We start from the raw sequence: 26,534 nt of genomic DNA, 5'->3' as shown, positions 1-26,534 counted from the left end.
ACTCTATAATGTCATTGTTCATAATGAAATAAACATACAGGTTTTTTAATCATATCTACGGTTTTATTTCATCTGAATTTATATAGAAGTCCTTTTATTTCGCGTCAATTTGACTCCTTATACACTTTGTTCGTATCGATCATATTAGGAAAGAAAAATAAAGATATCACTCATAAAACACACACGACATAAGTAAAGAAAAGCGAAAAAATAATAATAATAATCCAAAGCCCCGCAGGGCATCTGAGGAGGATGACGGGGAGTAGCGACCCCGCGGGGCTACATATCCGAGTGCTCCAGGGAGAGTATACTGTCCCCCATCTCCGGCTTGCCGGAGTGAAGCATGACGGGGGATAGGTCTCCCGCCTCTTGGCTTGCCTTCATCGGCCGGTCAGAGTGGAGTCGCTAGAGCAAGGTTAGTCCTGCTCGGAGGGTAGGTGCCTCGTGGTAAGTGGCGAGTGGGCCGGTGATGCTGGACCCACAGGGAGCGCGTGATCTGCGTTTAAAGTCCGCCGAGGTATCCTCACCCTTCTCAGCCGCTCATGTACCTGTTGCCCTCTTGTTGCTTTTCAGTGACTGATTCCCGGGGGCCCAGTAAGTGAGTTGGCGAGTCTCCACCTGCCATTTTTACGTGTATTTATTACATTGTTATCGGCAGGTGCCATAGTTCCCGTAGTTTCCCCATTCCTAGTCCATTAGCATCCCATCACAATAGCCTAAGTAGTTTTCATCCATAGTTAGCAATAGTTTAGCACAGAACCGGGGATTGTCCTTGGGTACATTTCTATAGTGTGTACAGGGATAATCGTCGGTTTTGTGTCACCATTTCATTAAAGTTGTCTCAAAAGGGCTTCAGCGTGTTGGCTTCGGCCCCACGTTCGCCTCCCAAAAATCCGGGACTCTATAGTCCCGAGGTCTGGTAGAGACATACAAGATAATAATCCAAACAAAAAATAAAATAAAAGACTAACAGCCAGTTTCTTCATCAAAAGTTAAAGCCAAAGTAAAAGTCAAAGTAATGTCTAAAGTAAAAGTAACGGTTAAATTCAATTTTTCTATGAATTTTGCTGTCACTTAAGCCTCGAAAAAACGAATTTGACCGTTACTTTAACTTTAGACATTACTTTAACTTTAACTTTTGATGAAGAAACTGGCCGTAAACCACAAAAGAAACTTCTACTGCGAAGTTTTGTTTATCCAAAATGGACACAGTAAAAAAAGCACAGAACACTTCTGCGCATGCGTGAAGCGTCAAAAATGGCTAACTTCAGAAGTGCAAAGTTATTTGGCGCTAACTACACATCAACACACTAAAGTGAATGAATGGGTGGATAGGTATAAAGGGAAGGGGACGACCAAACGGATGAATGGATTGATTGAGAGACAAGATGGTCACTAGGTAGTTGATGTCAGACATAGGTACCTATGGAAGAAAAGATGCTGCGCCAAGCACACATAAAAATTAGGATGATGATGATGAATAAATGTGTTACAATGGTTAAACGCTTCTCCCAAGTACCTTACGAATTTATAAATTCGAAAGTAACTGTCTGTCTGTCCTGTTTTCATGCCGAAACTTCTCTTCTAGAACAATAAAATTTAAATTCTGATAGGTATTTCGTAGGTACCTAATAGGATCTGAGGCAGGACGTACCTAAGCATCTTTTTTATCCGGGTGCGGGAAGCTGTTCCCTCCGGATGCAGGCGGACCCGCGGGCAATAGCTAGCTAGCTGATAGTAGGTAAATTGGGCTTTTTTTGCATTTTTTTTGACAATCTTTAAAAGTAGAATTCCCTATCTGGTAGGTAGTACTTTGAGCGCATCCCTCTAGCCGATTTTCCGCTACGCGATCGTACATCTAATATAATAGGCATAGGCCTTACGCGACAAAAAACAAAACAACCCTTAATTATCTACCACAAAACTAGTTACATAATACCTACCCATCACAAGCCCAGAGTACAGGAATTGAGCGATTTATCCAGTTCGCAGTGCCCTCGCGACGGAAGGAAGGAACCAAGAGATTAGTTACGCAGCAATGGTCCCACTTACCGACTGAGTCTTTGTTTGCAACCTATTATGTGTCTCTTTGATGTTAACTAGGACCTTGTAATGTTAAGATCTGATGTAAGGATGGTGAGCGTGAGTTGGGTATAATTGAGTGGAATGAGAAATATCTATAGATTGTGATACACCCAATTCTCTGTTTAAGTTTTGATGGGCATTATTTAAGAAACGAAACATCATCTGCCTAGCTTGGTGGATCTTTATTATAAGAACAGTACCTAATTGTCAGAGTTTCTACACAACTTTCTAGCTCCTGGCTGAGAAAAAACGAATGGAAGATACCTACTTAGCTTTTACGAAAAGAAACATGTAAAATTAAACCAAGCGACTCCATTCCAAGTTCCTACCTTCGCCAAAAATTGTGACCAAAATATGACCTACCTACAGCTTGAAAAATATGATTCGAACGAACGTTTGTTACTTAGCTGTTTTGGTGGGGCATAGGTAGGTAATCAGACGTCCCCTCCCTGCCTGCTAATTCGAAAGTTAGGTAGTAACGGTCCTATCTAGTTTCTACCTAGTTTAAATGTCAAAAGTTGTCTAATCTTAGTTTTTAGTAGGCGCAACTTAATTGATTTGATATCTACAACTTTAATGTCGTAGGTACCTACCTATTTTTATAAATATCTGCTTATTTATGTAAGTCTGTTGTACCTACCTATGTTTTTTATAACAAATCATTAAATAATATTGTATGTAAGTTCAAGAGTGGCTTCTGATGTCACAAGGTTGTAAAATTCTTAAAAAATAATGACGTCACAAAAAAACCGCTTTGTATATCTAGGTATCTTCGATGTTAGAAAGCTAAAGTTAAAAAAGTTCTTAAGTTTCATTTGTTTTTTGCTAATCCCCTTTCTTTAGAGTTATGATCCTATTGTATTTTTGTGATTATGTCACAATCGCGATTAAGTTAGTAATTCATTATAATGTTGTAAATCCGAGAGCGACTCGTGCCTTCTACGTATCACGGTAAAAAGGCTAATCCTGTTTAGACGAAATTCTTTTTGGGGATATTATTAAGATTGAAATCTGGGATAAGATGTAGGATGAGCAGGTTTGACCTAAACTGCGTGAAGTATCTTTCTAACCCTTAAAATCCTCGTGTGAAACTGACTTACGATCTTAAAGACAATTTTTTGAGAATCTACCTAGAATAGATAAAGGTAGTTAAATGCCTACTCAGATACGCCTATGATATCTTAGAATATCTACTAACCCCTTATTTCTGTCTCGAAAATGGGCTATACCTAGGTACACCTACTTAACACTGAAAGATTGTTTTAATCGGTCGCAAAGTAAACTTTCCGTGAACTAGCAAACGAACAAACTCTTCAGTTTTAATATAAGTAGGTATCTACTTACCTACCAAAATTAGTTTTTAACTATTTTGCAATCACTAAGTATCTATAAACCAATTTCAGACAACCAAAAGCTACTCAACATAATTTACAAAAATACGCAATTGACAAAATCTCCAAGGGCCTGATGTTTAATGTAATAAGCGAATCAGTCCACCGTCTTCGTCAAATGAGCCGGAATGCGCTCAAAGTGCCTCACAGAAACGTCAAATTTATTTCCGACTATTAGCGAATGCCTTTGAGAGACCTCTAATGGTAGCCTATTATTTTATTTTACGTGTGCTAAATCGCTTAAAAGATGTTCGTTTATTGTTCGTGTAATTTGATGAAAACGGTCAAGGGTGAGTTGGATTTTTGTTAAGCTAGTTTGAAAGTTGTGGGATGATAAGGGGATAAAAATGTTAACATAGAAATTATACAAAATTAGTTCGTGTGTAGGTAGCTGTGTGAGACACTAAGATTTGAGGACCCTAAAAGCTGTGGGAGAAAATTCAAGACTTCTAAATAATGGGACGGTTAAGTATTTCTTTTATTTTGTGTTGAATGATTTAAAAGACGCGAGTTGCATCGTTTACACATTGTTATTTGAAACCTGTCGATACCAACTTCCGAAGAGAGAAAAATACCACTCCAGTCGGTAGAAAAATAAACTAGAGAGCCGAACTGTAACCAAGTCACAAACTTTTAAGGAGTTTTTTTGAGTTTCTGAAAGCTAAACTTCGTAAGGCTGATACCTACTTAAGATAAATACTTAAGCGAAAACTTACATACCTAAGTAATTTTTTCGCTTAAAAACTAAAGGACCATTCTAAATACTTTTACCGTTCTGACCCATAGTTAAAATTACATTAAAACACATACAATAATCATATCCATTTAATTAACAATCCTATTGTTTCAAAATAAATCGCCGATTATAATCGCCACTGTGTACATCGGAGCGAACGACTATAATTCTTGAATCGTCGCGTGACACTCAAACCTAATCCATTCATAGCCCTTAACTTATTACACCGACCAATCAGAGCGAAGGGGCGGAGTCTAAATATGAAACAGAAGTATATAAACTTTAATGAGTGTGAAAGAGATGGATATTTTTTGAGGGTTCGGTCTAAAATTGAGCTTTACGGAAGCTATGGTGGAGCAATTCGGAAAATCGTCAGTCAAAGTTTGCAATTTGCGACATAAAGTCGCGGTCGCATGAATCGCTGTAACTATTTACGTCGTTTGTCGCGAAATAAATTATTTAATTAATTGTTTAATGTTTAGTGGAGTTTTTGTTTAAATAATTAAGTTTTTTTATTGAATGTACTGTTAGAAAGTGCAGTGTTTTGTGTCGTGATGTCGGAAGCGGGTCGCCGGGGTGCAGCCTACACTATTGATAATATACTCGGTCATACGGATAGACAGCCGGGTATGTAAATATATTTTTTATTTTCCGATAAGTAAATAAATCATCAATCATAATTAATAAGCATTTTTTGAAAATAAATCAGCTGTGTGCATCGAAAGGCTATTTAAACATAGGGCCGTGTCCACTTGAATAGTAATTCTATGATAATAATTTAATAAATAAACGGACTAGGTTTAGGTAAAAATTACAAGTCTGCCTGTAGGCAGATATCAGGTAGGTAGGTAGGATACCTGTAGATACTGTATTTCTTACCTATGAAAAAATAAATATAGATCTAATCAAAATTCTCAACAGAAACTTTTCAGCGGGTACTTACCTAGTCCTAAATTTTAGGTACCTGTAAAGTGCTGCTTAATTCAGCACCTGTTCTAGTGGTATTTACTTAAAACTGAATAAACGAACTTGAATATACTTAAATTGAATCAAAAAGAAAGAAGAAAAACATTCGTGTACTTATAACTCTAAGAGAGTAGTTCCCTCGATGGGTGAAACCACGGGCTAGAGTAGGTAGGACACATACGTACATATTTATTTATCTACATAACCACTGGTAGGCCCTTAACTTTATCCTTAACTAGCCGTTTTCCGGCTTCACCCGCGTCCCGTGGGAACTACTACCCGTACCTACCGCGATAAAATATAACCTATGTATGTTACACGTTATCTTCACACATAGTGATGAAATTGGTATATTCAGTATGCATATGTATATTTTTAACTACAAAGTTTCATAATTATCAAGTACTACGGGGAAAACTTTTTTCGTAGGTACGTTTCCGAAAATCATAGCCCATGTTCAGCGCAGATAGTGAAGCTTTCCAACAGTGAAAGAATTTTTCAAATCTGTTCAGTAGAGAGCCTTTAGGGTACAAACAAACAGACAAAATATGACATTAGTATAGAAGTTTGCGAAGCGGGTAGTTTGGAATAATTACAGTACTTAGGTCAAGTATATATTTAACTAGAAACATTACAGGAAAATCTTATTTTTCGGTAAACAGTTATTAATATTCCAAATAACTAACGTAGGTAATTAATCGGTACGGAGAAAACAAGACATTATATTGTTTACTTTTCCTGGTACCTTAGCCCTGAAACCCCGCAATTTTCAGTGGCAGGTTTAATCGATTATTCTGAAAAATAATTATGCATACTGAAACAAAGCATTCGACTAATACTTAGGTAAGTGTTTGAGCAAGCTCATAAATAAGTATCCAAATGAATGGATCAGGTATTTAGCCCGTATCAGACTGGCTAAAAATGTTGATTGTATTTACGATTTTCTTTATAGAAATAATTTCAACCATCCATCGTGCCTGCCTACTAACCGACTGTTTAGTTTGCAGTGAATTGGGAAACTCCTATTTTGATGTTAGTTAACACGTTATCTAATTAAGTTGTAATCATAAAAGAATTGACCTTGCTGAGCGAAATAAAAAACTCCAACAGCGTTTTCACACTTCTGATTTTCCACTCGATTTTCCTAAAAACATTGCTTGGTTCTTCGGTATGTACGGTGCATACGGTACATACGGTACGCATACCGGATGAGAAACCGAGAAAAATACATTATTTTTTTTTGTTAATATACCCGTACGATCGGAGTTGTGGTCGAAGTCGTGGTGGCCTAATGGGTAAAGGACCAACCTCTCAAGTATGAGGGCGCGGGTTCGATCCCAGGTCAGGCATGTACCAATGCAACTTTTCTAAGTTTGTATGTACTTTCTATGTATATCTTAGACACCATTGGCTGTGTTTCGGATGGCACGTTAAACTGTAGGTCCCGGCTGTCATTGAACATCCTTGGCAGTCGTCACGGGTAGTCAGAAGCCAGTAAGTCTGACACCAGTCTAACCAGTGTAACTGGGTTGAGGAGGTCAGATAGGCAGTCGCTTCTTGTAAACCACTGGTACTCAGCTGAATCCGGTTAGACTGGAAGCCGACCCCAACATGATTGGGAAAAGGCTCGGAGGATGATGATACCCGTACGATCGGAAAATACGCTACCGTGACAACACTTTTATGAATTAGAAAATCTCTTAACGTATTAAAATGTCGTAATTCTAAATTCCGTTCGTAACCGTCGTCCGTGCTTACTCTTCCGTTAAAAAAATACTGAATGTATTTTGATGAAACTTAGAAGCTCTTACCTATAGGTATATCAACATAACATATAGCCTCAATTTTTATCTTGGCACGGGAAACTGCGTGTGAAACTACGGTCGGAAGCTGGCCTAAAATATATTTCTTTGATTGTTATGAATCAACCTAACCTTATCAAGTTTCTTTCTTCGATAATACTTAGGTATAATTAATTGTTTATTGATCCGAATAAATTTTCCTACTTACTCAACACTTTGAAATACCACAGTATCATCAGAACGTCGATTATTCACATATTTGTAGTATGTGAATACCGATTCGAATCATATTCAACTATTCAGCTAACCAAAGATTTGTTAAAGTTTTATGCGAAATTATTCTACTGCAGTTAAGTATTCAGTTAGCAAAATAATAATAATATTTAAGATATACCGACGGTAGAACGTGAGTTCATCGACTCTAACATAGTGTTTCTCTCGTCTGTGTGCAAAAAAATATACCTAAATTAAATGAAATAAATAAATGTAGGGGAAATAGCTAGATAGATATTGAAAAGAGCCGATTTTAGCCAACCGCCAAGAAGGGTTATGTTTTCCACACTTATTTACAAGCGATAAGCTTGAAAACTTCATGTTATGTATATAGGTACCTAACTAAGTAGCTAATAAGTATCTATAATATGTTAATTTAATTTTGCGAAACTTTGTCCACTGTGCCCTGAAACTTGCTCGCGGGAGGCTCATCCGGCCGTGCTCTCGCTGTGGCGGCATATTGGGCTGACATAGTGTAGTCTCAACATATGACATGTCATCGACACGAAAGAAGAAGAAAAATAGGTAATTTTGCGAAAGCCCATATAGTCGAAAAATCAAAATTCTTTCCCAAGATTGTGTCTGATGATCGGCCCTTATACTTTCAAATATACCACCCCTCCGTTTTATGGTTAAAATAGCTAGTTAGATCCATACGCCTGAAAGCATAACCCTCTTTAGACTCAGTCGGATAAAAACAGACTACCGTTTTTGTATAACCACTATAGTTAGTGGGCACCCCATGGAGTTATTATATAGGTTTATTGTAAAAATTCATCTCAAAATATAATATTATGATTTTAATAATGGCAACACACCCATTATGGTGCTTTGTGTTAGGTTATTACCACACTTGGCTGGTTTCTAAGTATTTGTAAGTATAGTTATAAGTTTCTGGTATTATTGTAGCTACAGTTGCGGTGTTGGTTAAACCGGTCAAGTGTGAGTCGGGGCCGTATGTAGGGATTCCGTACGGTAGGTTAATGCTGTGTAAAATAAAGGTTCCAAACTTTCCGCCCTTGCTAGTGATTTCAATGAGAATTTTGTACACAAAATTAGGTGTCGGTAATCAGTGCAAATAATATCATAAGGCTGAAAATATAATTTACAAATAAACACTTGCTTGAATTTGCCAACAAGGAACTAATCAACCGAAAGAAAATATTTCAGTGTTAGATAGCTCATTTATCGGGGAAGGTTATAGGATAGGTATGTAGGTGTCTACTTTTATCAGAGTGCGTGACGTGAGAAAACCAGCTGGTATAATATTACCTAGTAGTTTTAAAAAATGGGTATATAAAATAGTAGAAGCTAAAAAAAAAGTAGGTACCTAGAACAAAACATAAATAAGTTATACCGGCATAAATAAATAACAAATATAATTTAAACTCTTGCCGGCTAGTTTGTAATGTATAAGGTAGTCCTAGTAAGCATTTACTACGCTAAAAATAGAATTGAGACATTAGCCCCATATAAGAATGTTAAGTTCCTATCTCTAGTAAGCAAAACAAAAAATATAATATTGGGAATGACCGTAAATGTCGTGTATTTGTGCTACAGATATCTTGACTAGCTGTTCAAGTCCAACTTATTCTATTGAAATAGTTTTGTGACGGGTTGAAATTTTGATAAAGTTCAAAACAAAAATATGCAGTTAAATACATTTACGTATGTTGATTATTTAAATATCCTTCAAATGCAATTTAAGAAAACTTATACAAAATATTTAATTCTATTTCACTAACAAAGCCGAGTCTTCACAATCAGGATTACCACTATTAACGGTTGAGATACAAGCATTAACATTATGAACATTCACTATTTACCCATCGCATTGTCCATTCTGATGTTACAATTCAATACAAAAGCTCTAATAAAAATAAAATTAGTGCAAATAAATAGTGAATAAAAGCGACGTTAAGTGTTTAACAATACGTGTATTTTGTTAAATCCTGCTTGTTTAACGAGGGGTCTACAATCCCCTCAACGCAATTTCAACCTTACCGGTCCTCGTTACGGTAAAGTTTTGAGCGACGTAGGGTGTTAGTCCACATAGGGTGATGAGGCTTATATTGGACTGGTAGTGAACAAGGAGTCCGGATTACGAGATCGATGTCATGTCAATCAAATGTGAAGCGGTGGGAACTGCAGATTAATGTTACTTTAACGATATTAAAACATTTTGTTTGATATGCGGATTATAAAAAAATATTTGCATTTCGTCAACAAAATATCAGTTACATTGTAAGAAGATTAAGGTATTAAGTTGCTAAAGTTGCAAGTTACCTTGGAACTAAAGTTATACAAACAATTGTAAAATCCTATTCTTATGTTACTGGTATCGAAAATAAGCCAAGATGATCGTAACAGGGGATTTCCAGAACTTCGCTGTATTTTCAAATCGTCTTAGCATGAGTCCCGAAATGGTAAGTAGGTTCTAGAGAGACGAATCAAGTTAAAATAAATTGAGATCTCAAGGAAACAAGAGGGCTTGACTCTTTACTGGATATAGGTATCATTATGTCAAGTGTGTCATATTGGTGTACTTAAATGTTATTTAGGATGAATCATGGACTATCAAACTGGTTGTAACGTTGCTAGCAATATGTAAACCATTGGTTTTGTATCAAGTTTAGGTTAATTATTATTGATTAATGTGTCTTGTCCTTCTCTGTATGAGAAAAGGCCTGTGCCGTGCAGAGATGCACTATCACCAACAAGATAACTTCAGATTAAGTAAAAAAACTTTCAATAAAAAAATTATAATATTCGAAGGTAAACATTTCTTTTATAAAACGAATGATTCCCATAATCAACGTTACACAAGAAGTATAGGTTTTACGAGAATTCCAGCTTCGTAGGAAAAGACAGTCGTCGTTTAACCGATCGATTACGAGAACGACTGTTAGTGAAATTAATTGGGCTTAAAAATTCTGATGATGAAGTTAACCTTGGTAACATAATTAAATATACGATGACGATGTGGATAAAACAAATGACCATATAGGTAGGTACATCATTTTAACACACAAACATTTACTCACTTAAATATTTCTCCAACAGATCGCATAGAACTGAAGAGCGAGAGCGTGGTGCATTCAGACTCTGAACACGAGCATGAGCTGAGCGAGCACAATGACCTTGAGCACGGACACGAGCACAGTGAGCACGGCGAGCATTTAGAGGCGTTAGATGCTGGGAGACCGCGCAAGGTAACTTGATAGATATATTTCAGATTTTTAATGGTGTATTTGCCTTTTGAACAGGCTCATAACGTGAACGTATTTGATATTATTTGCTTTGAAATCATTTTCCTTCATCTCCGTCTTAAAGGAAACTTTTTTGTTGATGAAACTCATAATATCCAAGCTTTCAATCATAATATCGCCTCTAAATCTATGCCTAACAAACATATTGAAGTAGATTTAACCAAAACTCCGTTTTATTATTACAGCGTGTAGTGTAGCCCCATTCTATGTTTTTCTGCCTCCGTATATAATCGAACTGTGTTCTTTTTGTATGTTTGTGATTGAAGGAGGGTAGCTCAAAATTATCTCTCTAGGCTTCTGTCTAGGGTAAAGGCGGGATAGATGCCGCAGTGGGATAGATGCCCCATTTTTAAAAAACCTAACTTCCCATGCTCACGATTAAGAAACAACCGTTTAACTAGAAGCCACAAGCACCCCGCACCTAAATTAGTCACGCGCCATCGAGGGGTGAGGTCGCATTTAGCTCGTGTGTGAATTCATCTCCGCGGCGAACTTACAGCGAGCGTAAAATTTTTAAAGGTGAGTATTTGCTGTTGTATAACTTTATAAGAAGATATTAATTCCATCAAATTTTTTATTACGTATGTTTATTGTTTCATGAAGTATACATTTTGATGTAAATAGTTGCTCTATTGTATTTATTTATTTAAAAAAATATTAGGGCATCTAACCCTGTCAAAAAGGATAGTTGCCCTGATTTTTTACGGTATAGGTGCCCCTAGGGGCATCTATCCCTCCATACACCACGTGTACCCTGAATGTATTATAAGTGCTTTGAATACATATTTTTTATATTTTTCATGTGTTTATGTATAGGTATTTACACTTTTTATTGATTACGAATGATTTACAGTTCAAACAGTGAAGATGAAGACAATTCACCTAAGAACAAAGTTAAGGAATAGAAAACCAAAGGTTTGCCGATGAAGAAGACTAAAAGAGATGGACAGGATGAGCCTAAAGATACAAAAAAATAAACGGCATAGAATGCTTTGAAAACTATGAATAAACAAAGTCTAAATCCGACTGGATTCAATGTGTAATGTGTCAGTGTTAGTTACATGAAACCTGTACACTTTTCAGAAATTTTTGCTCGAGATGTAGAATACTTAAAGCACTGTCCGGTTAAATATTATGATGCTAAGTATATTGTGTTATTTTAGTTTTTAAGAAAGAATGATTTTTATGATTTTGCATGTTGAAACTAAATAATTCATATTTAATAATAAGGGTTTAAAATATAAAATACATTATTTTTGTTGAACAAATACTTTTAGAATTTTATTGTGTTAATTTCAATTAATCTGATAATGAATATAAAAAGATTTTGAAAACTGCAAAATACTTTTCATTTCAAATAAATTAAAGTAAAATGCCCTTCATACTTAAACAGCATGAAGGGCATCTATCCCGCACCGTAGGCATCTATCCTCGCTAGTATTTTCAAGGTGGGGCAACTATCCATAGGGGTAGACATCTATCCCCAAAAATCGAGGTCTACAAAAAGCTAAAATCTGCAAAACGTGTAGTATATAGGTCCAAAAAGACAAATCACAAATAAACATAAAGGATTAAACTAGTTACATTCATAGGTATTATTAATGTAGAACCAATATTTATTAAATTATAAGCATATTTCAAAAAGTGGGGCATCTATCCCGCCTTTACCCTATATCCATTATCCAGCTCCAATTAGATTTCGTCAATTTTGAATTAACTCAAAGTCATAATCATTGATTCAAACTTAGCTGCAAAATCACACTTTTTGAACGTCAAAGTTTACCATACACTGCCCCCAAGACGTCCACCCGTCACTACTTCTAATACCTGAAAGCTAAGTTCTCCCATCGACCTGTACCCTGTTTGTCTAAGCAGGTGCGCCGCAGCCGTACCACGTTCACCACATACCAGCTGCACGAGTTGGAGCGAGCCTTCGACAAGACGCAGTATCCTGATGTGTTCACTAGAGAAGAGTTGGCTATGAGACTGGACCTTAGTGAAGCTAGAGTGCAGGTAAGATCAGTTAAAAGTAGTTTTAGTTCTTCCTTTTAGAGGGCCTTGAGCAAGATCCAGATTAAGGTGCTAATAAATTCCTCAAAGAGATGTCAGCAACCCCAGCGGGGCCCAGCAGGCTGGCACCTGCCGGGGCTGCGGGTTGTTCGAAAGAGATACCGCGGCCCTGGTAAATAAAAGGCCTATGACGGAACACGACGGTTTTAGTCAGTAAGAGTCGACATCCTCACCGCTGCTAACCCACAGCGGGAGGGGTCATTTGATGATTTTAACGTCGGAAAAAAGGTGCTAATAAATTTTGCCGGGAAGAAGTCAGCGAGCCTAGATTGATACTTGATACTTTCTAAATGGCTCAGTAGCTTGACGTTTTCGCTAGGGAACGGGGCTCGTATGACGACAGATATCAGCGAAGATAAAGTAGAATCCAATTTTTTTGATGATGGTCTGGTGGATGTTTTAGCCACTCAAGCGTCCGAGGTGATAACAGTCACCAAAAAAATTCTTGCCTTAAGCGTTCATGGTGACTACAGTATCCGAACGACATCGTTCAGTTTAAACGTGTACAGCGCTATAGCCAGGTGGTATTAATATAGTTGATTGATACTAGATGGCACGTTATTAAATTTGTCATCCGTGAGTTGTGATTTTTTCTGTGCAATGGCAACAATAAATTTATAAAAAAATATATTGAACTGACAGTTCGTCGTTTTTGACAAGTGACTTTTTTGTGTGTGGAGCTCTTGACAAAAATGTGGTAAGTTTCTTGTTTTATACCTTATTTAGATTGTTATTTTATATCAAAATAAACGTGAAGAAATTTCCTTTACGAAATATGTATTTTTACGACAATTTCAAAACGTTTACATAGTATAATTTAGTTGGAAAAGTTATACGATCACTACACGATTATCGTTTGATACTTTTCTATTGTTTACAGTGTATTCTAATTGGTTATTTTTGTTAAATAAATGCAAAATATACGAGAATCGTTCACTATTAGCACGTTAATGGCCATTTACAAACGAAATACATTGAGATGGGGTCTATAATGATTAAAATGTTAAGACGTTATTCATGATTTTAGTGTTGGTGAGCCGACTCCCCTTGGACTGATCTACTTACAACGTAAATAATGGTTTGTTCACACGGAGCGTTTTATGATCAATGTTTTGTGGTTTTTGGTTTTGTTTATGTATCTACTTATAGATGATGGCATGTTTATTTAGTTTTCGTTTTTCATTATCAAAGAATGAAAAATACCTAAAATTACAGTTTTACAGTGTATTTATTTTTACTGTAATACCAATAACCGCTTTTTTTTCTATTTTACATAATAAAAAATTATATGTAATAAAATTATACAAAAGTAAACATGTTTGCGCAATAAACATACCGAACAGTAATATGCGTGTTTCATTAAAACAACCTCGTCGTGTGAACACGCTATTAGCCGGGCGGCCATCTTGTCACATTTTTACGTCGCCCGAAGCCCAGTGACCGCTTGAGAAACACTTAACTTTGTTTATTTTTTCATGACAGAAAACTAATTATTTATATTAAGATATTGGTATCATTTTAAAGAGTATATCCTGTACTAATATAATAAAAAAACATTGTTACCAGTAATCACTATATTTTTCTTATAAAACTCGGAATAAAAAAAAAATTACGAAATTTTTTTTGATATCCTCAACTTTATACTTTATTATCATCCTATAATATTAATTAAAGTAATTTACTTTTAATCAAATTAAATTATACGTTCTTTTAGCTTTCCGTGAGTATTTTTTATTCGAATCTAGCTATTGTAGTTTTTCAGTAGTAATCGATTTTGTTGAGAGAGTCTCGCTTGGTCGTAAAAAAGGAATTGACATTTCATGCGCGGACAGGTGGGCCGAGAATTACCGCGCGGCTTGGACGCTTGAGTGGTTAGGAAACATCGCCTTGTTACGTGGATTAGTAGAAACAGAAAAAAATACTTAATTGTTTAATCATTCTATGTATATAAAATTAATAATATATTTATTTACATACTTAGATATTTACAATACATATTTACAATAAAAATCAAAAACTATCCTAGTAAAACAAACAACTAAAAAGCGTCAAAAAAATCGTATATAAAATTATATATCATATAGACATATATAAGTTTCGTAATTACAGTTTTAATTAGCTTCATTCAATAGGTTTCATTTCTGATTGAATTAAGCTCATCCTAAACAGTTTTGTAAAATAAATACTTAATGAATTGCGCAATTGATAGATATTTAATTTGTATAATTCTAATAGATACTGGTTCACCGCAAACTATAAATTATTTGATAAAACACACGTTGCTAATTAATTTAATTTACTGTGCAATTTCAATTTATTTTTACCACAAACATACACTCGATAGGTTAATAAATATCAAACATCGGCAACTATCTGTAGTACCTATTTCTGAATGGTTCGTTGATTTTATTTTTACATTATACGAACATTATTTACATAGATACAAACTAGTCATTTCCGGCAATGCAGGCAAATAATACAAATCACAGCTTCGTATTAACTGCGAAACGATGCAAGCGAGAAGCTTTTAATTAGGTATGTACCAAATCAGCAACAAAAACTCAAGATGTTCGTCGAGATGCCGGTGTCGCTTCGAGCACAGTCATTTCAAGCAAGGGACTGAATCAGGTTGACCATAATGCTTTCGTAACAGACCAAGGGAATAAGCGCTGTAAGCTAACTAACCAGAATAGATCTAGGGCGGTTTCTTCGGAGCCGCATATAAAAAATTCTGCAGCTAATCCGAACACACCAGTGTTCAACACGCGTAAAGTGAACCCGCGTGAAGACGCGACATAATGCATATTTCTGCACTTTGTGTCTCACGAAATCCTCGGACGAAAGCTTCTCGACCTTGCTAAAGATACTAAAGTGAAGTGTTACAAACAGAAAACAGACAAAAAAAAAATTGTTTTTATAACTTCCCTGTCCCAATGTGATACATACGGCTTGTTTAATAATAACTATTGTGTCTACATAGTGGACAGTAAATTGGTTAAATATTCTCTTTTTAATGATTTATCTACAGAGAAGCCTGAGAATGAGGCCATTTTAATGAAATAACCTTATTACCAAACACACTGAACCCAACAGTTTGCATCTACATAATAATATAACCCTACACACGTTCATACAGAGTCAAATATCAAAAGCGTGTTGAATGTTCACACAGAGGTGTGAAGGTAATTAAAATTAGTGCCATTCTCAGCACGGCACAATGAGAGCAAATTGTCGATGGTCCTCTCACCGCAACTACCCAAAGCCGCATAGCAACGCTGTTTAGACCACGACACTGCGTACATTCGTCTAGCAGTGTATAGAGTGACTGTGTTGCTGGTGATAGAAAGTGGGATGTCGGGATAGATGTAGAAAGATAGTGATAAAGGAAGAAAGAAAGTTATCATGATAAAGAAAGAAAGAAAGTGATCAACTATGGTCGATTTTATTGTTTTTTGTAGTCATTTGTTTCGATTTTGAGCTCAAATGTTTGTTTGTGTTCAATATCGTATAGTTGCAGTGGTATTGTAATAGTCTCATAATCTCATTCCTTTTCTGTTTAGATTAGACCCGTGGCTTTGATCGTTACAAAAAATATGTCATCAGTTCTTTTTATTATTATTCACTTTATCATTTATTTTCTAACATATGATTTACATTTTTAAATATTAAATATAAAAATAAAAAACATTTAAAAATATAAAAAATAGGTTGCCACCGATATCGGGCACAGGGTCCAAGGTACCGGTGGTTAGGGTCCCAGAGACAGAAACCTCCTCACAATACGTGCCGTATCAAGGAGTACTGCCTTCTGAATCAGTCCCTTGATCCAGCCGCCCAACGAGAGCCTCCTGAGGTGTTCGTCGAGGCTCTTGGCTATTAAACCATTGGCCGTAACGACAATCGGCACAACAACAGCCGTGTCGACACTCCACATGGCGACAACCTCGTGCGCTAAGTCGAGATACTTTATTTGTTTCTCTTCTCAGCTTTCACAAGGTTCTCGTCATGCGGAACGGCGACATCGACTATCATCGCGCGGCGCGCTAATCGATCTATCACCACAATATCAGGCTTATTGGCTACAATAGTCCTGTCAGTGATGATAGATCGATCCCAGTACAACGTGATATGGTCCTTTTCGAGAACTGGGTCGGGCGCATACCTGTAGTACGGTACCTCAAGGTCTACAAGGTTGTATTGCAGAGCAAGCTGCTGGTGGATAATCTTGGCCACTTGGTTATGTCTGTGCAAATATTCACCATTAGCCAAACGAGAACAACCAGATATAATATGTCTGATAGACTCACCCGGATGGTGACATGCCCGACATATGTCAACCGTCCCGTCTTTCACGATATATCTCCGGTAGTTATTCGTAAGGATAACTTCGTCCATAATTGCACATACAAACCCTTCGGTTTCTCCAAACAAGTCACCGAAGCGTAGCCAAGATACGGACGCATTGAAGTCTACATCGGGGCCATGAAGAGCCCCGAAGAAGCGTCCGTGTAGCTGTTTGCTCTGCCATACTTCCTTGCGATCATGGGTAGTTAGTACCACAGGTCTGCGCCAGTTCTCATTTGCCAACGATAGCGGGGTGAGTCCTTTGTCCACTGCTACCATATCACGATGCATACCCACGTCGCTTTTGAGAAGATATTCTCTGAGACTGCACACCTCGCGGTTGTGGAGCGTCTTTGCATTTAAAAAGCCTCGGCCTCCACATTTCCGTGGATGTACAGTCTCATCACCGACGATCGTGGGTGATGCATTCGTTCTGCGGTCAGCAGTGTGCGGACTCTCCTATCCAAGGCATCCAATTCAGTTTGAGTCCATTTGAGTATGCCGAAGGAGTACATCAGGACTGGCATGACCCAACCATTATAGGCGCGAACCTTGTTGCCGCCTGATAAGGAACTTTTTAGGACCTTATTCAGGCGGCCAAAGAAACGCTCCCGCAATGACTGTTTCATGACAGCCACATTGATGCCTAACCCCTCCGCCATACCCAAGTATTTATATGTATCGTTTGCGGAGAGTGATCTCAGATTTATATTTAATTTATTATTCACTTATTGTTGGCATATTTTGTGGTAGAATTATACTCCTAATGGAAAGGGATGTTTGTTATTGAACCCATTTAATACCCTCTTTTCCCAATTTTCCTTATCAAACCTTCAGAAAATAGGTATATCCTTAAAGACCTCAATCATATGTCAATTATATTCTATCCTTTGCAGACATATCATACAGCAATTAAGGAACAATTACACAAAACAAGAGCACAGTTAATCGCATTAAGTGCACCGTCCCTTTCGTCAGACTGGCAGAATGGCGTCACAATGCGCTAATTCTGACGTCATTATCCTCTCGGAGCAAGAGCGCTAATGTTTGCAGCGCCTTCAACGCTACATTACTTGCGTCCTCAAATTGTCGTAGATATATAATCAGGCCTCTTAAAGCTGCGTTTTGCACAAGAATGAAATTATTAAGTTCCGTTAAAAGATAATAATGGCCAATGTGCATTTGTGGCGTCCGTTCTTTTCTGAGGCGAGTGGTTCGTGTAATTGTTTTCAAGATTGTATTGCTTCGGCTTGGGTTTTTGCTGTAGCTTTGCCTGTAGCTGGCTGTTTTCTCCAACTGGCTGCAATGATATAATGAGCTAAAGTCAGATATCCCTAGCAGTTTACCACGACATTCTCTTTCTATATGTTTGTGAAGCCGTGACATGTTCCTCTATTATTCTTAAGTGCACAAGCTGAGCGAATATACATGTATCTGTACCGACTTGGACGACATATGTACCTAACTCTAAATATGGATTAAACGTCAATATTTTGATAATCAGTTAATTGCAGAGGACTTCAATTTATTTACATTTATAATCGTTTCAAATAGACCTAAACAACAGTCACCATACCTTTTCTGTCTTCTCCTAAAATTGTCGCGGCATCTGTCTGGCTAGATTCGTCGTCACCGTGAAGAGCTTCGGCTAATCCCAGCGCAGTCAGTTCTTCACGTTCGTTATTATCCATTCACTGTGCAGCTTTTGGCATTTTACTTTCGAATATAATTTTGGAAATTTTTCGGCTGTGTCCCAGTACCTAGGTATATTAGTAAGTTAATAATCTTTCATGGTTTCTTTCAAATGCGTGATTGTTGAGAAAGTTGTTGTGATTGTATTTTAATTGAGTGGTTTATAAACGTCTAAGTGTTAAATCATCAAAAACTAGATCTCAAAAAACAAAAATAGACCACGAAGAAAAACAGTTGAATGTCGTGTAGAAATAAAACGTCACACTCGAATAAAAACAGACAAATGCTAAGCAACTCTAATGTTTATCTAATTTCAAACGATTAACGACCTATCGTATATCATCTTATCCATTCACAGATCACTATAACCCAATCGTCAACTCCACCACGCCAATTAGCAGCCTAATCAAATTGTACTATCCCTAATTACCCGTAATCTTCACCAACAATAGTTAAATTAAGCGCGGTTTGGCCCAAGTGCGCTTTACTGCAACTAAAGAGCGCCTGCAATTTCGTAATTAGAGACTTCATGCGGTCTCAGGGGGTCTCAGGGGGTCTTAGGGGGTCTTTAGATGGTCTAACAGGGGGTATTAGACACCACACTCAACGGATTTGTGGGATCTTTTAAGCGCTAAGGTGTCTGTGGTGGTTAATGATGATCCCCTAATTTTTGCAGGAATCAGATACGTGGGATGGATTATTCATTTGCGTTCTTTGTTTAAGTTTTGTGAGTTAGGCGTAGTTGGGTGTTTTATGTAGAAGTGTTTAAAGAAACTGTGTGAATAGTGAGGTTTAGCATTAGTAGGCTTGAAGTGTACCTGAGTAGGTGCAGTCGGTCAAAACTGTGGTCTATGATTGAGATTCATCAGAATTTCTTGCAACAATATGTTCGATTTCCCGTTACGCTTTATTACGAAAAGTGCAGTATTCGATTTTGTTGACCACTCTCTAAGCGACTGTATTTACTTCTCGAACATTTTATGAGGTGTTGAACTTAGAAACTTGACGGTGTAATCCAAGAAAGTTTTTCAACATCTTTCTGCATCAAATCAATAAAAAGCACCAATTTCATCCAATCACCACATCTAAAGCATTCGAACATACCAAAGACATTTGATAAGAGCATTCGTTCTACCAGTAGTAAAGTACCAACCCTATTGGAAGCTAAGTATCAGGGGTGCCACACAGTTCTTAAATCACACTCAACTCAGTGCAAATTGCTTTTAATCCACTCCATAGATGCTGTACGCCGACAAAGGACGCTATACTTATATTCTCTACTGCCATTTTAAATTCAACCTTGTGGTGGTCGCAATAAGGTTGGATTTTCTGTGTTTTGTTTGAAGTTTGAAGTTGAAATTTAGAATAGAATGGAGTGGGTCTCAATAAAATGTCTAGTGATTGCTCTATGTAATCGACACGAGGCGGTCTATTCAATGTAAGTGGTTCTCGACGAGTCGTACGAATTAATTCCATGTTTAATTGATGAATTTCACTTCGGGAAACCAATAACTGCATGGCATCCCACGCATTTGTTAGTGGTGTTGAGAAGTCAAAAAGCTATGAGAAATTAATAACAGGTTTGATAGATTTCTTCACCTTCTTGCTCTTTGGTAAATTACCTCTAAGTTATACGCAGACACATTTGGTCCGATTGTTGCATAAGTTGAATTTCACATTGACCCATGTGAGGAACCCAAAATATGTTACTTACATTGATGGTTACATTGCTTGATTGACTGGCTGAACAAACTTTGTTTTATTTACCTATAATACTTATTCGAAGTCGCCATACCCATAACAAACTTTTGCACCAGACACTAATACTACAACAGACAAGGAATTCTACGGTCTTGTCAAAACTTTAGCCCCAGTTATGTGCAAGCCAATTAGAGGACCAATCTGACATAAGTAGTTGCATGTTAACAATGTTAATAAAATGGTCCATTGATCGTAACTTTCAACAGGAGGTGTTTAGCCGACCATAATTGTCGACTCCAGCACCATTGTGAGAATGCAGCGACTCAGCAAAACGGTCTCATTTGAAAATTATGAAATTACACCAATTTTTCCTTCTACAATGTCTTTTTATTAGCGCAATGTGGCTCGACTAGCTCAATTTGTTTCTATTCTCCATTCTGATGCATGCAAAGTTGGACTTTAGAGCAACGGTGGAAGGTATATTTTCGCACATGATTTTAAAGGAATGGAAACCACGTATGCGTAATTGCTTTTCATTACGGTTCCATTGTAGTCGAGAGGTGCGGACGAGTGCGGGGGGAGGGGGGAGGGGAGAGCGTCAAATTGCCAACAATTACACAATAAAAAAATTTAAAATCGCCCACAACTCGGATTGGAACCATTATGCGGAAAGAATCCAGTTCAAATTTTGTGAATCAATGTTCGGTCTTGTGTAGTTTCATATCTGTAGGGTCATGAGTTGCTATGGCTTTTATCAGATGCCACTATTGGCTCTGTCTTAAGTAAGACCATTACATCGAACCGCCGAACTAATTTACGTTACTTAAAAACAATAGCAACACTGCTCTTTCCATAACCAATTAAAACAATAGGGCATCTAAAACTACTCTATTCTGTCAACTTCAAGAATCACAGCTACGGGAAAATAATTAGTATGAGGACTAGTACGCGGTTCGTCTTATTATTTCACAAACACTTCTCAGAAGTAAATAATTTGACATCGTAGAAAACATGTCAAAACATGAGGATCTCCTGGTCATTCTATGAAATTCTCCATGTAAAATATAACGAAGACATCCTTTTCCCACATACATATTTTCTCCTCCAGTTTCTATATCGATGACATTGTTACAGGTGTGGTTCCAGAACAGACGAGCGAAGTGGCGCAAGCGAGAGAAGGCGCTCGGCCGAGACCACGCGCCTTTCATGCATCATGATCATGGTAAGATGAATACACCTTAAAAGAGAATATTTGCTTGTATCAAAATTATAGCTTCTGCCGCCAGTGGGTTTATCGCTAGTAGATTCATCCGCTTCAAGTAGGAACTTCTAAACATATTCAGAATTCCAGACCTACCTAGCAATTGAATATTTGTTCAAGTCAGAACAATTAGTAGTTCGGAAGATTGGCGCTTTCAAGTTAAATACTATTTAACTTAACCCCTAATCCATGACAATTTTATAGCTGCGCATAAAATATTGCAATTGTAACTGAGATGTTGTTATTGATATTTTTAATTGTGACTAAAAAACCGGGTTAAAAATAACGGTTTAAAAGAAAAACGAATTTCAATGAAGCAACAAACTAAAACCCAAAACTGAAAACATCACAACTCAAATTATCACTATTATTTCCAAAACGACATTAACAGTCATAAAACTATAATTACATCGGAAAAATACTTTCCTTGTCACCCGACAAACATCCTTCTATAATGACAGGGTACAGTCGTCACCAAAACTCGTACGAGTTATATATTTCACGTAATTGGCCGCGGTAATGAAATACGAGCCGATTGCACCCGATGTTTACCGATCATTAACGATCGTTTACCGATGACTATCGGTCGTGTGAGCGGACAATCTGTGCGTAAACTAGGGCTGATGGCTTTTGGTATTTTTTTGTAATTGCCCTGTTAGTGGGTTTGGGGGATAATTCGTTTTTGTCGTTTTGATAGGTGTGAATGGTAATGGGTAGTTAATTTGGGAATAAACTACATGATATCATGAGAAAGAAATTGTGTTGTGTTTGCAAGATCCCGTTTGAAAATCAAAAATTGCAATTAAGATCAAAGAAAATATTAAGTAGATGGCCTCTTGTGTCATGCGCAAATATAATTATTTAATATAATTATTTACTAACTTTTAAAGAAAAATAGATTCAAAAATCATTCATCAAACACTGTCTATTTTATAACAGACTGGTTTCAGTATGTGGCTATAAAATTCAGTATCTATACATATTTTCTCAACAATTAAGGGTCCAAAACTAGACAGAATCTTTAAAAACAATTAATCCGATTGTCCACCAAAAAACGACAATCAATCCACAAAGTTACATAGTCACCTACTTTTTGAAGTGTAAACCCTACTATACATTACAGCTCGGGTGTCAGTCACATCAGAATCAGAGACAATTAGTAGCCAATTGCGTAGTAATCGCTGTCACCCCTACACACACCCGGTCGATTTATAATGCTAGGTACTTTAAAACTCGCTCTGTGGGTGACGCGGTGATTTTTATTTAATGATTTTAGGTCGCGTGGTGGTTTTGTGTTTAATGTTGTTTTTTTATAATTATCACAATTATAATATTGAATAGATTTGTGACTTGTTTTATTGGTAAAGTAAATAATTATGTCGCAAATGTTTAGGTAACTGCTTATTTGGTGATCTTGTGTGTAGTATCTCATTATTTATTCCCAAATATAATAAAATTTAATACGAACCGCGAGATATTTTTGCTCAAAAACACGTAGGTATATAATATAACCAAATCCCATTGCTTTTATATTGGCAGTATACATATGAAAATACTTAACATTAGCGATAGAAAAACTATCCAGGAAAGCATCATTGATGTACGTACTAACTATAGAATAACAAAAAAACGATGTTCTTTAACAACTATAAAATTTATCACTCCACGACATTCATAAACAAACAAATGACACTATTTAATACACCAATCACCGTCCGATAACAAATATGCCTAATATACCTAATTACAAATACGCCATCTTTAAAAGTAAAATTGTGACGGAAACTCGTTTATTCCGTAGATGTTTAGATATTATACTTACTAATGCGTGAATAATGATGCCTTATAAGTATAATGTGGTGTGCGCGATTGTACGATAACGACAATTATTGGATATCCGTTTCGAACTGATTTATTGACTGTTAGTAGTTTTGTTTGTGATTGTACTTTGGTGTTTTGGGGTACTGAAATTGTGTTTATATAAGTTTTTTTTGACGTTAAGTACTTACGTCTTGAGAAGACTACTCAGATCAGTTATCTTTTCAAAATCAGCTATCTGGTTTCAGTTTACTTTATTTGAATTTCCAACTATGTCGGTTTTACTGAAGTGACATTAGGTATGCAGAAACATTTATTAGGATATTTCTAATGACTAATACTTTTATAGCTTGCATCCTCCATCCCATCAAATAAAAGCAGAAAAAGAACAGCTAAACTTTCACACATTAAACTGACAATAAGGCAGTTAATTCAACTTTTATATTGAAATGATAATCATACAAAAAGGCAGGTGCGACAATATCAAACACTACAGTGGAGTTATTGTAACCCTTATCAATAAACTATCACCTGCCTAATTATATTATACTGAGTAAACATAAAAATTATTTGTATGCTAACTGCACGATTTTGTCAAAGGATTGTTGTACTTAACTGTGCTGAGTGAAATGGGGGACGCACGTTCCGTATTAAATAAATTGATAATGTTTTAGTAAATATTTTGAAAGCGACGTAGTCTGGTTTAACGATGTATTTTTTACGGTTTGGATATATTTAGCACCAGTTACAGAAAAGATGAGAAGCAGAAGATTGTCATGGTATGGGCATGTAATGAGGAGGGATGATACGCATGCAACAAAGTGTGTGCTATGTATGAATGTAGGTGGATGGAGAGGAAGAGGAAGACCTAAGAAAAGGTGGATGGATTGCCTGAAAGATGATATGAATAGTAAGGGAGTGAGTGTCAGTATGACGAGTGACAGGGGAAAATGAAAGAGAATGACATATTGCGCTGACCCCAAATAAAATTGGGAACAAGGCAGGAGGAAGAAGAATATACATGTATTTACTCAAATTATAAAGAGTACCTAATCATTTAATCATCATACATACATATCTACATCCTTACAAACCATGACATTCTAAAGTTTGTATGTGTACCTACGTGAATAGATCTTATGATGTATATATAGGAACTTGGCTGTAACATAGCTTGATGATGACTTTTTATGTGTAGTATAATATACCTACGGGTGATTTTATAAACACGACCGGAAAATATAGTATTCTTAGGAAGCTGGTGAAACCACAGGCAGAAGCTAAGTTGGTAGTTTATAATATTAAGTAGGATGACAACAATTCCCATTTGATGCTAAGTTCATTCATTAACTTTATTCAGGATGATGGTTTAAGCCCAGTTTAAAGCTACTAATAAAAATAAGTAATACTTTTTTAAAGACCACGTTTAATAATAAGACGACAGACTTACAAGAAATGACGCCATCATATCTTTTTTTTTGGACCACCATCAATTTACTTACCCCTTCCGCTGTGGGTAACCAGCGTGAGTGTCAGACTCTCACTGACTAAAACTCATCATGTTCTTTCTGAAGCCCTTTATATACCAGGGCCGTGGCGGTAACTCTTTCGAACGATCCCGCAGCCCCGGCAGGCACGTCACCATATTATCTCGTATTCACAACTCACCTTTGTTACAGTGGTCGGCGAGTGGGGTGGCGGCGGTCCCCCTGGTGGCGAGTGGTGGGCACTAGGCCTAGGCGCTGGGCTGGGGGCGCTTGGCGTGCCAGCTCCATTGTGGCATGATGCTGAGCCCGCTGCCGCTTTCAGAGCGCTGCTGCATAGGTAATTATAATACCTATTGGAGACTTTTTGGAGGTTTTGTAGAATCATGTCTGTCATCATGAAATTATGTCTGTCGAAGTAAGTATGAGTAGGTACGCGAAGATCTTTCGGTTCTTGAAGCTGTCTTTATAATTAATGAAAGTAAGCATCCTGAACTGTCTTGCGATGATGTCTGAAAAAAAGATGTTCAAGCAATTAAAAAAAAGTTGTATCATTAGTTTTTGACATAACTACTTATGTATATCAGTTTTTATTTTCATTGGTTACAGCTGAATGCTAAAGTTTTAAAGTAACTGCTTATCAGACTTCTGATGCGATACTGTAATCCATATGTAAATCTATATCGTATAACATGATACCTCTTGTGAAAACTTACACAGCATTTAAATCAATCATCCTTTCTTCAACAGGTACGTCCTGGCCCTACCACCACCAGCACTACGTCCCCCAGAGCCCGAGCCATCATCCTCATCACCCCCGTCACCCCCCTCTCCATCCCCCTCCCTCGCCCGGCTGGCCAGCGCCGAAGCTCTCCGCCTCCGAGCCCATGACGCCCTTCTCCAAGATCGAGTGGTCCTGCAGCATAATAATAAGGTCCACACGTAACCTGAAAGCAGCTGGGAGTTTAATCCCTATGTGAATAACTCTGGACATTAACGCTTTTGTTTTAAGGTTCATTTTTGTGTGGCAATACAGTCTTACGTCTTCTCTGAAGAAGAAATGATGAATGGAGATTTGGGATAGATCTTTTATTTAATTTCTGTGTATTTGAACCGCGTTACATTTCGTGTTTATATTTGGCAGTTCTTAATGATAAAATGTTAGGATTCTGCCTATATCACAGATGAGTAGGTAATAAAAGCATTATTTATCTAACTATCTTCAATATCAATCTTCCTCAAAGACCACCAACCAATCTGAAAACTGAGCAGCTAACTTATGTTTTTGGCATATGTATACCTATGGGTTATAAAACATTAAAGTATCTACTTAAATTGCACATAAATATAGTAGGATTGTAAATTAGGGATAACAGATACCTTTCATAGAAGTTCATCATAAAATTACAAATCAGTTTCATACAAAGTGAAAAACGTACTCTTAAGTAGGTACTCGGTTTAGAAATAAAAATCGGTATTTGCTATCTATCCTATAAAGTATGAAGCTTAATAGAAGAGCAATGTATTTCCGATGGCTCTTCACATAATCGCTTACATTTTAATGGTTGTTATTTTAGGAAAGCGGATAAACAGATTTTCGTAGGCTTTTTTTTCTTTACTCTTTTTTTTTGACTTTAAAAAT

At 36.9% G+C, this 26,534-nt stretch overlaps 1 protein-coding gene across 2 annotated transcripts; it reads left to right on the top strand.

Moving 5' to 3' along the window:
* The first annotated feature begins 4,592 nt into the window (after positions 1 to 4,592).
* LOC110378045 (retina and anterior neural fold homeobox protein 2) lies at positions 4,593 to 25,944 on the top strand. 2 transcript variants are annotated; one of them, XM_064041234.1, is made up of 6 exons: positions 4,593 to 4,839; positions 10,317 to 10,465; positions 12,398 to 12,535; positions 21,464 to 21,551; positions 25,088 to 25,232; positions 25,643 to 25,944. In XM_064041234.1, the coding sequence occupies exons 1-6, from the start codon at positions 4,767 to 4,769 to the stop codon at positions 25,836 to 25,838; spliced, it is 789 nt and encodes a 262-aa protein (XP_063897304.1). In that variant the 5' UTR covers positions 4,593 to 4,766; the 3' UTR covers positions 25,839 to 25,944. The 2 variants fall into 2 exon arrangements, with proteins under 2 accessions (XP_063897304.1, XP_063897303.1); XM_064041233.1 differs by having other exon boundaries at positions 12,395 to 12,535.
* The last annotated feature ends 590 nt before the right edge of the window (positions 25,945 to 26,534 follow it).

The sequence above is a fragment of the Helicoverpa armigera genome, chromosome 24 (assembly GCF_030705265.1).
Source record: "Helicoverpa armigera isolate CAAS_96S chromosome 24, ASM3070526v1, whole genome shotgun sequence".
Taxonomy (NCBI): Eukaryota; Metazoa; Arthropoda; class Insecta; order Lepidoptera; family Noctuidae; genus Helicoverpa; species Helicoverpa armigera.
The sequence above is the reverse complement of the archived record's forward strand: the minus strand, read 5'-3'. Positions and strand labels throughout refer to the sequence as shown.

Coding starts and splice junctions, on each gene's coding strand:
- LOC110378045 (XM_064041233.1), top strand. CDS start 4,767: ATGTCGGAAGCGGGTCGCCGGGGTGCAGCCTACACTATTGATAATATA. Junction 10,466..12,394: donor ATGCTGGGAGACCGCGCAAG/GTAACTTGATAG, acceptor TGTTTGTCTAAG/CAGGTGCGCCGCAGCCGTAC. Junction 21,552..25,087: donor TTTCATGCATCATGATCATG/GTAAGATGAATA, acceptor CCTTTGTTACAG/TGGTCGGCGAGTGGGGTGGC.